Below are 12413 nucleotides of genomic sequence, written 5' to 3'. Positions count from 1 at the left end.
TGTAGTGGAGTACACCCCCAGCATGTCTCCCTCAGATCCTGGTGCAGCCTGTAGTGGAGTACACCCTCAGCATCTCCCCCCTCAGATCCTGGTGCAGCCTGTAGTGGAGTACACCCCCCCCCTCAGATCCTGGTGCAGCCTGTAGTGGAGTACACCCCCCCCCTCAGATCCTGGTGCAGCCTGTAGTGGAGTACACCCCCCCCCCCCCTCAGATCCTGGTGCAGCCTGTAGTGGAGTACACCTCCAGCTTCTCTCCCTCAGATCCTGGTGCAGCCTGTAGTGGGGTACACCCCCAGCATCTCCCCTCTCAGATCCTGGTGCAGCCTGTAGTGGAGTACACCCCCCCCTCAGATCCTGGTGCGGCCTGTAGTGGAGTACACCCCCTGTCTCCCCCTCAGATCCTGGTGCAGCCTGTAGTGGAGTACACCCCCAGCATGTCTCCCTCAGATCCTGGTGCAGCCTGTAGTGGAGTACACCCCCAGCCTCTCCCTCAGATCCTGGTGCAGCCTGTAGTGGAGTACACCCTCAGCGTCTCCCCTCTCAGATCCTGGTGCAGCCTGTAGTGGAGTACACCCCCCCCCCCTCAGATCCTGGTGCGGCCTGTAGTGGAGTACACCCCCAGCGTCTCCCCCTCAGATCCTGGTGCGGCCTGTAGTGGAGTACACCCCCAGCGTCTCCCCCTCAGATCCTGGTGCAGCCTGTAGTAGAGTACACCCCCAGCGTCTCCCCCTCAGATCCTGGTGCAGCCTGTAGTGGAGTACACCCCCAGCGTCTCCCCCTCAGATCCTGGTGCAGCCTGTAGTGGAGTACACCTCCAGCGTGTCTCCCTCAGATCCTGGTACAGCCTGTAGTGGAGTACACCCCCAGCGTGTGTCCCTCAGATCCTGGTGCTGCCTGTAGTGGAGTACACCCTCAGCGTCTCCCCTCTCAGATCCTGGTGCAGCCTGTAGTGGAGTACACCCCCCCCCCCCTCAGATCCTGGTGCGGCCTGTAGTGGAGTACACCCCCAGCGTCTCCCCCTCAGATCCTGGTGCGGCCTGTAGTGGAGTACACCCCCAGCGTCTCCCCCTCAGATCCTGGTGCAGCCTGTAGTAGAGTACACCCCCAGCGTCTCCCCCTCAGATCCTGGTGCAGCCTGTAGTGGAGTACACCCCCAGCGTCTCCCCCTCAGATCCTGGTGCAGCCTGTAGTGGAGTACACCTCCAGCGTGTCTCCCTCAGATCCTGGTGCAGCCTGTAGTGGAGTACACCCCCAGCGTGTGTCCCTCAGATCCTGGTGCTGCCTGTAGTGGAGTACACCCCCCCCCCCCTCAGATCCTGGTGCGGCCTGTAGTGGAGTACACCCCCAGCGTCTCCCCCTCAGATCCTGGTGCAGCCTGTAATGGAGTTCACCCCCAGCGTGTGTCCCTCAGATCCTGGTGCAGCCTGTAGTGGAGTACACCTCCAGCGTGTCTCCCTCAGATCCTGGTGCAGCCTGTAGTGGAGTTCACCCCCAGCGTGTCTCCCTCAGATCCTGGTGCAGCCTGTAGTGGAGTACACCTCCAGCGTGTCTCCCTCAGATCCTGGTGCAGCCTGTAGTGGAGTTCATCCCCAGCGTGTCTCCCTCAGATCCTGGTGCAGCCTGTAATGGAGTTCATCCCCAGCGTGTCTCCCTCAGATCCTGGTGCAGCCTGTAGTGGAGTACACCTCCAGCGTGTCTCCCTCACATCCTGGTGCAGCCTGTAGTGGAGTACACCTCCAGCGTGTCTCCCTCAGATCCTGGTGCAGCCTGTAGTGGAGTACACCCCCAGCGTGTCCCTCAGATCCTGGTGCAGCCTGTAGTGGAGTACACCTCCAGCGTGTCTCCCTCAGATCCTGGTGCAGCCTGTAGTGGAGTACACCCCCAGCGTGTGTCCCTCAGATCCTGGTGCAGTCTGGCTGCTGGAGGAATTTTGGATGAGTCCTTTTGCTGAGCTGTCATCCTTTAAGTCGTCCTTATTGTGGATTTCCAATATCTTCTCACCCCCTGCTGAGCAGCTAAATCGGCCCACATGTCTGGCGGAGTGCCGGCCAGAATCTGCCATCTGCTTGGCTTCCCTCAGACTGGCCTGTTGCGGCCAATCTCAGGGATATGGCAGGTGGGGGGAGGATTTGTAACACACCTGGAGATGTCTGGCATAATGCTGAGTGCAGAGCTGCTATTAGAGGCTAGCTGACGTTTTGAGCACACCTGAACTGAGGGGATATGGAGGCTGCCATACACTTCCTGTTAAGCAATGCCAGTTGTCTGGCAGTGCTGCTGATCTCTTAGGCTGCAGTAGTGTCTGAATCGCACACCTGAATAAAGCATGCAGCTAATCCAGTCACACTTCATCGCACCTGATCTGCTGCATGCTTGTTCAGGTGCTATAGCTAAATGTATTAGAGGTAGAGGATCCGCAGCAACAGCCTGGCCATCTGCATCGTGTAAAATGTGATATAGCAGCTTTGATATCTCTCACGTCGCCTTCATATCACTCACGTCAGGTGTGCTTTAGGTTCCATTATTAGCCAGGAGTCGGCTTTGGGAAGAGGAACGGATTCCGCTAGGCCTGAAAGATTTTAGGAAAAAAAATTGAACTGAGCGGTTTTTTTGTTGTTGTTGTTTTTCTTATGAATTTGCAATTTCATTCATGATTTCCTTCAAATCAAGCTTTGTTCCCCCTTGGTCCCCCTGTCTCTCTTTGTGCCCCTTTGCCTTTTTATGCCTCCTCCTGGGTCTCTTTCCCCCTTTGTCTCTGTGCCTGCTCTGTCTCCTGTGTCGCTCTCTGTGCCTCCTCTGTCCCCCAAGCTGCATCAGTTCTGGACATAGCTTCCAGCACGAGTCTAGCGATGCCCGTCTATCCACTTTGCCTCCTGCAGGCTCTGATGCACGGAATACTTCCTGTATGTCATGTGACATACAGGAACCCAGAGTTTTACCAAGCACAAGAGCCGGCAGACGGCGATAGATGGACAGCGTTGGACTTGTGCGGAAGGTATGTCCAACGCTCTGGACCGCACGTGCTGGCACTTCAAACTTCACCATGTGGAAATGAGGTGATCGTGGTAATTGCCGCTTTGACTATTCCGAAATTGTGATCGTGATTTCGGTTTAAATTCGATTTTCTTTCAGGCCTAGATTCCACCATCAGCTGCCAGATATAATTACGAAGGATCAGCGTTGAAAAGTTAATTCCAAGTTGATGAAAGCTTTAAGACTCAGCCACATGTTACAATTCCCCGTGTAATCGATCAAATCGATTAAATTCAATTGAAGATCAATCGCTCTGGGTATTGTAATGTGTAGATGAGGCTTTATGTAACTTTAAAATGGTACTGCAGCTAGGAGGAATCTCACTGACCATCCCTAATGTAAATGACGTATTGCCTGTCTGGGAGTGCACTGTTCCTTCTGTTTGAGGAGACCCCTTATCAGTGGAGGCATATCCCAGAATTCCTGTCCTATTCTGTCTTCTCTTGCTCCGCCAGGTGATGAGTGCACTCAGGATGAAAGCGGATCAGCTGCCATCTTTACCGTCCAGATGGACGACCACCTCGGGGGTAAACCCATCCAGAATCGGGAGGTCCAGGGATTCGAGTCTCCAACTTTCCTGGGATACTTCAAGTCTGGCATCAAGTACAAGGTAGATGTAATGCTGCTCTGTGGCCTGGAGGTGGCAGTGTAATGTCTATATGTGGATACTGATGGAAGCTGCCAGTCGATGCAGAATATTGTGTGTGGGCGAGTAGCGTTTGAGGCTATTCACACCATTAGAATTTTAGTGCGTGCGGTTTGTCTTTGCAAAATTGCATTTGCCACACATCAAATGCAAGTCAACAACTTCACATTTGACTGCTGGTTTTGTTTTGTGTTTTTTGTTTTTGTTTTTTTGATCCCATCTTTTGGATTGGTTAGCTGTAATTGGCCTGTTAATGGGCATAACTGATATTTTGATCACTGCAGTAAACGATTGAAGTGGGATTGCATCATTGAGCACCTTAAGTGTGAGCCCTGCCATAGTCAGAATTATGCCAATCGTTCAGGCTGCATAAAATGTACAAGCAAGCTGGGATTGTTGTCCATCGAGTGTACTTCATGTTTTTTCTAACTGGCCCTTTTCCAGCCTGCATACACTTTGCATGAAACTGGCATGCAAGCTGGAATTACTTCGTTGGCTATCTGCGGGCAATATACAAGCCAGAGAAAGATGGCTTCCATCTCATGGTAGGAACACACTAGGCAGAAACGCTAGCATTGCAGGAAACGCACATAATGCAAGTCAATGGGCTGCATGAAAAAACGCAGGTTTGCGTTCTGTAATGTGCGTTCTTTAAAATTCTGGGCTTTCGTTATGCGCGTTTTGGAAAAATATGCAGTAAGTTAATGGTGACGCAGAGGTATTGCCTTTTTTTTTTTTTTTTCCTCCCTGCTTCCTGTTGACTTCCTAGTGATTTTTCAGAGCATAAAAATGCTCAAGTTATGCGATCTATATATGCATACGCATTAAAAGGCATGTGCGGAACAAACACTAAAACCGCACAAACGCTTATGCAGCAAAATGCTACCTTTCCTGCACTGCCTAGTGTTCCCACCCACAAGCTTCCCACACAGGTGCCCTGCCAGAGACAGCTTCCATCTAAAGCTTCTCGCTCAGGTGCCCTGCCTGGCGTTTGATCGTCTCCTATTTTTCTCTCTTCTAGGCCGGAGGCGTGGCTTCTGGGTTCACACACGTGGTTCCCAATGATGTGAATGTACAGCGCCTCCTGCAGGTGAAGGGCCGCCGCATGGCCAGAGCTACGGAGGTGCCAGTCTCCTGGGCCAGCTTCAACCGGGGAGATTGCTTCATCCTGGATCTGGGTGATGTAAGTCTGTTTTCCTCTGCCTGGAGAGTAATTATAGGTGTCAGCAGGCTGTCATTATCTGTTACGCTTATTCACGACAACGGAGGAGGAAGTGGCGGCCAAAAGCGGCTCTAGAAATCTCTCCTTCCTCCTGATAAACACCTGAGCGGCGCAGACAGTGACTCGAGGGGTTGGCTGTGATTATACAGGGGACACCGAAAGATAAAGCACACCTAAAGGGATATGGAGGCTGCATTATTTATTTCAAGAGTTAAATTTTCAGTAGGAATACCCTTTTTTTTTTTATTTTTAGCAGAGTATAAAACTTGTGCTCCATATTTCAGTTAGAAACTCTATGGAACACTGTGGAATGAGTAATTTACCAGTTGATTAGTGCAGGTGTTTGAGAACAAGTAACAAAAGCTTCTGCATGTGCAACCATTTACCCCTGTAACAAGGATGGAAGTTTGTAGATGGCCTCATGGCAATAGTACTCTTAACCGAAAGTGCAGTAACTATTGTCTAGGTATCGGCAGGACAGCCAGGCAACTGGTATTGTTTAAAAAGAAACTTCATCCTCCATATCCCTCTCCACTTGCGACGCCCTTCTCATTTGTTCAGTTGTCTTTGTGACAGCTGTTGCATAGGCATGTTCATAGCTTCACATATGCTGTCTGTCCTTCTTGGGGCCCGTTTACACTTTGTGCCTGTTTCCACTGCACGCAGTTTTTCTGATGCAGATTTTCCCATAGGCATTCATTGGAGTCAGTTTTTCTGCATCTAATCTGCATGCAGTGGAAACAGGCCCAAAGTTGCTTTTAGTTAGAACGGAAAGAAAACTGATTTTCAAAGTCCCATGTTTTCCTATGGCACCTTTCACACTTGGCACACGTTCTCCATAGAAGTGCATTGTGAAAGAGATTTTAGTTAAAACGTGTTAACGCATACCATCTGATTAAGTGTAAATGGGCCCTAAGGGCTCTATCGTGAATTTGCATGCGTTTTTCGCATGCAAATTCGCATCGCAATACAAGTGAATGGGACTGTTTCCACTTGTCAGGATTCCTTTGCGTTTTTCTGTGCAGAAAAAATTCGCATGGCAGAGCCATCAGAATTCGCATACCGCTATGCGAATCGCATACAATGTATTTAATAGGAAATTCGCATGCGGTTTGGGTATGCGAATTTTCATGCAAATTCACATAGAAACAATGAAAAAGCACACCAGCACTGCCATGGTTAAATTCGCATACACCGTCATCCATTCGAATTCGCATGAAAATTCGCATCCGAATTTTTACCGTGGCGATTCGCACCGCACAAGTGGAAATGCAGCCTAAGACTTTCTTGTCTTATTCTCTTTTGCCTTCAAATTTCCTAAGCATTGAGGATTTCTCCAAAGAATCCGATCTTCACATGTGACCAAAGCATTTAAAAGGAACTAGAGATCAAAAATTTTATACATACCTGGGGCTTTCTCCAGCCCCATATGTGCTGATCGATCCCACGGCGCCAGCCTCCTCTGCCCGCAGCTACAAGAACCGCCTCCGCGCTGTTCCGTCAGTCGGAGCCAGTCTAAGCGTAGCAGAGGTGCGCTCTTTGCGTATCTCTGCAGCAGTGTATGGAGAGATAGTAGAGGGCCCACTTCTCCTGCGTCGCTGGCTCCGATGACATCGGCGACGGGAGCCCGTTCTGGTAGTGGTGGAATCGATCAGCGCGTATGGGGCTGGAGGAAGCCCCAGGTATGTATAGAATCTTTCATTTTTTTTTCAGCAATGGGACACCTCATTCCTTTTAAGTTGATCCCCATTTAGGTCATGGTTACAAAAACTGGCTAAATTCATTAATAGGAAGCCTATTCGTTTACTTTTAAAGGAAACCAGAGCTGTCGTATAACAAAGACTTTATACTCACCTGGGGCTTCCTTCAGCCCCATAAGCATGTCTAAGTCCCTCGCTGTCCTGCGGTCTGCCGTTCAGCCATGATCATCCCTGGTAACTGGCTCAGTTCCATCAGTCTGGGTCTACTGTGCATGCATGGGAGGTCTGCGCATTCGCAGAAGACCCAGACTGGACCCGACTGAGCCTGTTACAGGGGCTGGAGAAAGCCGCAGGTGAGTATCAAATCTTTGTGACAGCTCTGGTACACTTTAATACTACTAATAAACATAACCTCCCACAAGATGCTAATCATAGGCATGTTACATACTATACAGTTCTTACTTCTGAGAGATGGGTAACCAGATGACCGGCACCTAGTGGTGATGTATGATTTGTGCCACTACATAATCTCCGGTTGTCATGTTTTGGGATGGCATAGCATTCACTGCTCCACTTTTTTTTTTATTTTTTATTTTTCCTTTCCCCACTTTGCAGGAGATTTATCAGTGGTGCGGATCCAAAGCCAACCGCTTTGAGAAACTGAAAGCTACAACTGTTGCCAAAGATATCCGTGATAATGAGAGATCTGGTCGCTCCCGGGTGTACGTGATGGAGGAGGGGATGGAGCGGGAGAAGATGCTCCAGGTATGGATCTGCTACAGCTTGGCCTAAATCTGTGTTTTCTTTGTTTTTGTTAGCACTGGCGATTTTAGAAAATCGCCTTTAAAAGCACTTGTACAATGTTTGCTTATGCGAGTGTTCTCACATAAGCAATGTGCTTTCTTTCCAATCGCAGATGTGGCTCCTGTACCACTTCTGCAGCGTTTGCGATTCAATAGAAAGAATGGGGAAATCGCAAAGCGCTTAAAAAGGTGCTTTGCAAATCAATTTCCTGAGCTTTTTATTGAATAAGTACAATGTATTCATTTCTGGGCCAAAGAGTTCACTTCCTAACTGACAGGAAGTGAAGAAAATCTCTACACAAGTGCTTAGCAATGCGGTTTTCTAGGTGAAATGCGCTTAGAAAAGCACTTTAAAAATCTCTATAAAAATCGCCAATGCTGAGCGATTATATTCAGTGAACTAGGCCTAACTCTGTGATGCAGCCAATGGGATCTCGGCTTACTCACTATTCCAGTTCTAGGATCCCATCTTTTGATTGGTTGCTTTCCTGGGCTAAATACCCTTTCTCCTCCGTGGTGGTTTACCACCTTATTACAGAACTGATAATACAATGATCTTCACCCCGACCTTCCCTGAGCCACAAATCTGACAGTATTAAAGGGGAACTTCAGCCTAAACATACTGTTATGTGACATTAGTTTATGTTAATTAAAATAGATGGGTAATATAATCTCTTAACCACACTGTTTTAATAGAATAGGCAAATGTTTGTGATTTCATGAGGGCAGCCATCTTTCATTGGGGCAGCCATCTTTTTGGTTGAAAGGAGGTGACAGTGAGCATGGCAGTGCCAACTGTCCTGTGTCCTGATCACCCCTCCCATCTGCATGCACTAGGCTTCAAATCTCAAATACAAGATTAAAAAAAACAAATTTGCACCAAAACAGCAGAAGAACATCAGAAATCCCATCATGCTTTGCACAGCATCAGGGGAAAAATGCCCGGGCAGTTTTCTTCTGTGCAGCTAAAAATGAGGCTTGGGTAAGAAAATCAGTTTGATGCTGTGAAACTAGAAATCTACTCAGCAGCACTTAAAATGCTTGGTGTTTCTTTATCAGTCTGGAGGTTCACTTTAAGGGGAGATTTCCTATTTAGTCTCCAGATGTCACAGCTGTGTAAGCAGATGCAGCCTCTTCACACTTCTAGATTTCTGCCCATGGTGAACCATGAGTGGGGAACAGTCAAAAGGTGAGACTTTGCTTTGAGGATGTTGCAGTGCTGCACTTCCTTTCTGTGGTTGCACCTTGCTGCACCTCCTGTCCATGGACCCCTGGAGTGAAGCTCAGTGCTGGGATCTGATGCCTCTCCAATGACACTGATGGACCAGGGGAGATGGAGTCGTGATTCCTCCAACACCCCCCCCCCACACCCCGATCCTGTTCTCTTCTAAGGAAAAAGGTTGGGCTTTAAGGTTATGGGCTGGGCTTGGCTCATGACCTTTATAAGAGCAGGCTTGTTTTGGTACAGCACCTGGGAAAGACCCCCAGCAAACCATCTCTGATGCCAGCTCTTGGTGCATCTGCCCCACCCACCCTCTGGCCATGTTGGTGCTCCAAGCTGTTTTTAAACCTCTTGTTGGGCGTCTCGTACAGACCCTTATTGACTGTGGGAGCTACATCAGGACTTCTGTTCATCTTTGCTGATGAACAAACTGCTTCAGCCAGACCAGGAAGATGGGAGGCCAGAGGACCTCTATACTAGTGGACTAGAGCTGGTAGGTTAGTATTCCCATCCTCCCCTCATAGGACCTCCTTACAATGGCTGACCGGTGACCATTCCTGTCTTGCACTTCCTCACTGCTCTGAGCAAATCAAATCTGGTCTATGGCTCCAGCATAACCATATCACTGCTTCCAGAAAGAGGATCCTCCTGTAATTCAGATGTGTTTGCTTTTCCTGGAATGCCAGGAATATATGGAATAGGTGAGAGAATTAGCCAACTATGTGGAGGAGGGGCTACAACCCTGAAAAGTGAATGCCCTTCACACATGCCAGGCACTGCTATAAGGCAGGGAACACACTTGACTTTCAGTTTTCCGCACGCGGTTTCCTGCATACTTTTCCTGCACACCAAGTGTGTTTCCTTGCAGGAAAATGCGTGCGTTTTTTTCACACCAGCTGATGTAAATGATAGAGGAAACTGCCAAAATGTGCAGAGTCCTCAAGCAGAATGTCAGTGTTTTTTTTTGTTTTTTTCCTTCTGCGTGTGAACACAGTAAGTGTGCACTAGCACATTGATTAACACGAGTTCTCAGTTTTTCTGTGCAGAAAATGTGCACGAAAACAGTCAAGGGTGTTCCCTGCCTAAGGGAATGAGAAATTTGTGGCAACCTATAGCAACCGGACAGAATTTCATTTTCTGCCAATGCCTTTCTGCTCTCCTAGAGTGGGGCTTCAGTAGTTAAGTCTCCTCGTTAAGCCAGGGTTGTCTAAGGGCCTGCTAATGGCAGACCATGGAGGCGGGAGCCACAGAGTCAATGGCTGAAGTTTAGGTGGTGTTTATAATGGGCAGCTGCTAGCTCGGGGTCAGTAAAAGAGGTTAGAGTTCAGGATGCAGGGAGGTGGATATTTGGAATGTTGCAGAACTTGAGTATAGGAGTGTGATGGGAATGTGTAGGGACCGGATGAAAGGACATTAAATTTGAGTAAAGGCTCATACACACATCAGACTATATAGTCTTTGGAAAATGAAATATCACAGACCAATCTTACCACCCTTCATGTAGTATGAGAGCCATACCTTCAGTCTTTTCTATGGAGCTGAACTCCCCATCAGAAAAAAACTCTTTGCAAGTTGCTGCACACACAGATGCTGTACAGACACAAAAGATCAGTATCTGCAAAAGATCTGTTCCTGCCAAAGATCCGTTCCTGCAAAATGCATTCATAGTCTGAGATCATCATACACACCTTGTTTAACTGACATTCATCTGCAGATCTGAAAATCCATCCTGGTGGATCTGATATGCAGATGAATGTCTGTTAAACAAGGTGTGTATGATGATCTGCAGATATCATAGACTATGAATGAATTTTGCAGGAACAGATCTTTTGCAGGAAATGTCTACAGCATCTTTGTGTGCAGCATCTTGCAAAGATTTTTATCTGATGGGGAGTTCAGCTCCATAGAATAGACTATGGTCTGATGTGTGTATGAGCCTTAAGTTAAGATCAGACAGTGGGAGGGAAGAGTTGGTGAGGTTGGATAGGGAACAGTATCTAGTGAAGATTAGGTAAAGTTTGTGGCCGTTAGCATGGGTTGCAGAGGTGGGCCAAAGTCAAGGGAGGTGCGAACGCCAAATCGAGCGCAGGAGACTTGGGCGCCACCATAGGCCGTAATAGAATTACGGTTACCGCGGCACACGGAGTAACTTTGGTGCCATCAGACTGAGCTGAAGTTACTTTTAAAACAAGAATTCGGCCTCCAGCAATTTCTGTAAGCCGAATGATTTCATTCCCCACCATCCACGTGGACCTGGAGGGGGAATAGTATTTAACGTGGCCGGGAACTTGTGCAGCAGCAGGATAAGCCATACAGGCTGTATCCTGCGCCTAAGTCTCCTGTGCTGATTCCTCTCCTGCGCCCAAATCTGCTGTGCCAATTCCTCTCGTGTGCAGGGAGGTGGTGACAGGAACTTGGAGACACAGGAGGTGTTAGTCACCATAGGGGACTTCAACATACCCATCAACACTGATGGAATGTCAGTGGACAGGGAGAGGAAGCCATGCTGAGAAGTGGTCGAAGACTGGCTGGACCTGGGGAGGTGGGCGATCGATTATGGGAATTTGAAGGTGAGGAGTAGACTGAGTGGACTTTAAAAAATGAGACCCAAAAGGCCTAGGGGTAGAAGGGAGAGGGCTGTATGAACTTTTTTTTTTTTTTTTTTTTTTTTTTTTTAGAGAGAATGCCTGCGCCTTAGCTTACATCTCAACTTCATCACGCAATTGACATTACTCATTTGAGATGAGCGCTGCCATTAATCTCCATGCGGACTGTGTTGTATCCAGACTACAACAGACGCAGGGAACCTTTCTTCTGAATTGGCCCTAAAGGACAAGTTCATCCTTGTCTAAAGCGAAAGTCTACTTGACGTTTACTAATTAGAAGTTAAAATATTGTAACAAAATTAGCAATTTTATTATGGACTAGTGACTTAGCCCGTTTAGAAACTGGCTAGCTCTGTCCCTAATGCGTTGCGCGCATGCCTACCACGCGCGCGTTGTGCACACGCCTGGCCCCTCCTCCTCCGGCTCTTGTGCAGGGAGTCTTGTCCCTGCACAAGCGCAGTGCTAAAAAGCACTGGCACAGGGATGGGTTGCAGGGACATTAGGGTTTTATTATAGAGAATGTAGTAAAAAAAAATTCCCTATTGTAAAAATCTTACCTCGCCCTGCTTGTGTGCATATTCACATCCAATTTTGATTTTACCAGCTGTGTAGTATGAAAGCTACCAAATTTTTGAATAATCATAACAGGTTGTGAGTAACTTTAACCCAGAACTGAATTTCATCCCATTCAGTAGCTGATGCTCCATTTTCCCAGGAGAAATCCTTTTAACTTTTCTTGAATAGATCGGGGGGGGGGGGGGGGGGGGGGGATGGGGTTCTGTGTGGCTGATATTGTGGTGAAACCCCTCCCATAGAGGAAAATGTCAGGACCTTGGTCATGACACCAGTCTGCCAAGCAAGCGGTATTTCACACCATGGAATGGAGGTTCAGTTAGTCATCTCCCTCTGTACAGAATGTTAATGAGAGTTCTTTGCACAGATCACCTGGCAGAACTAAAGATGTCACCACCTTTGATCAGGGAGAGGAAAGATTATAAATAATTCATTCATGGTTTTCACTGCAGTTCCTTTTTAAGCTCTCTACATGCAGGTGGTAAAATTGGTTGGTCATTGACTAGCAAAATTTGATGCTTATTAACTGTAAGGCTGCTTTCACAGTGGGACGTTACAGGCGCACGTTAGTGCAGCCTGTAACTCAGCCCAACTCGCAGTAATGAAAA

General features: G+C 48.0%; 1 protein-coding gene across 5 annotated transcripts in view; it reads left to right on the top strand.

Moving 5' to 3' along the window:
- The window catches only part of GSN (gelsolin), a 105144-nt gene that overhangs the window by 53831 nt on the left and 38900 nt on the right, over window positions 1-12413 (top strand). For all 5 annotated transcript variants that reach the window (XM_068249051.1, XM_068249049.1, XM_068249050.1 and 2 more), the window contains 3 exons: window positions 3489-3643; window positions 4701-4862; window positions 7217-7366. In XM_068249051.1, the coding sequence (XP_068105152.1) occupies window positions 3489-3643; window positions 4701-4862; window positions 7217-7366 (467 nt within the window). The remainder of the gene's footprint in view (window positions 1-3488; window positions 3644-4700; window positions 4863-7216; window positions 7367-12413) is intronic.

This window comes from Hyperolius riggenbachi, chromosome 8, assembly GCF_040937935.1.
Source record: "Hyperolius riggenbachi isolate aHypRig1 chromosome 8, aHypRig1.pri, whole genome shotgun sequence".
Taxonomy (NCBI): Eukaryota; Metazoa; Chordata; class Amphibia; order Anura; family Hyperoliidae; genus Hyperolius; species Hyperolius riggenbachi.
This window is presented reverse-complemented; position numbering and strand designations above follow the sequence as displayed.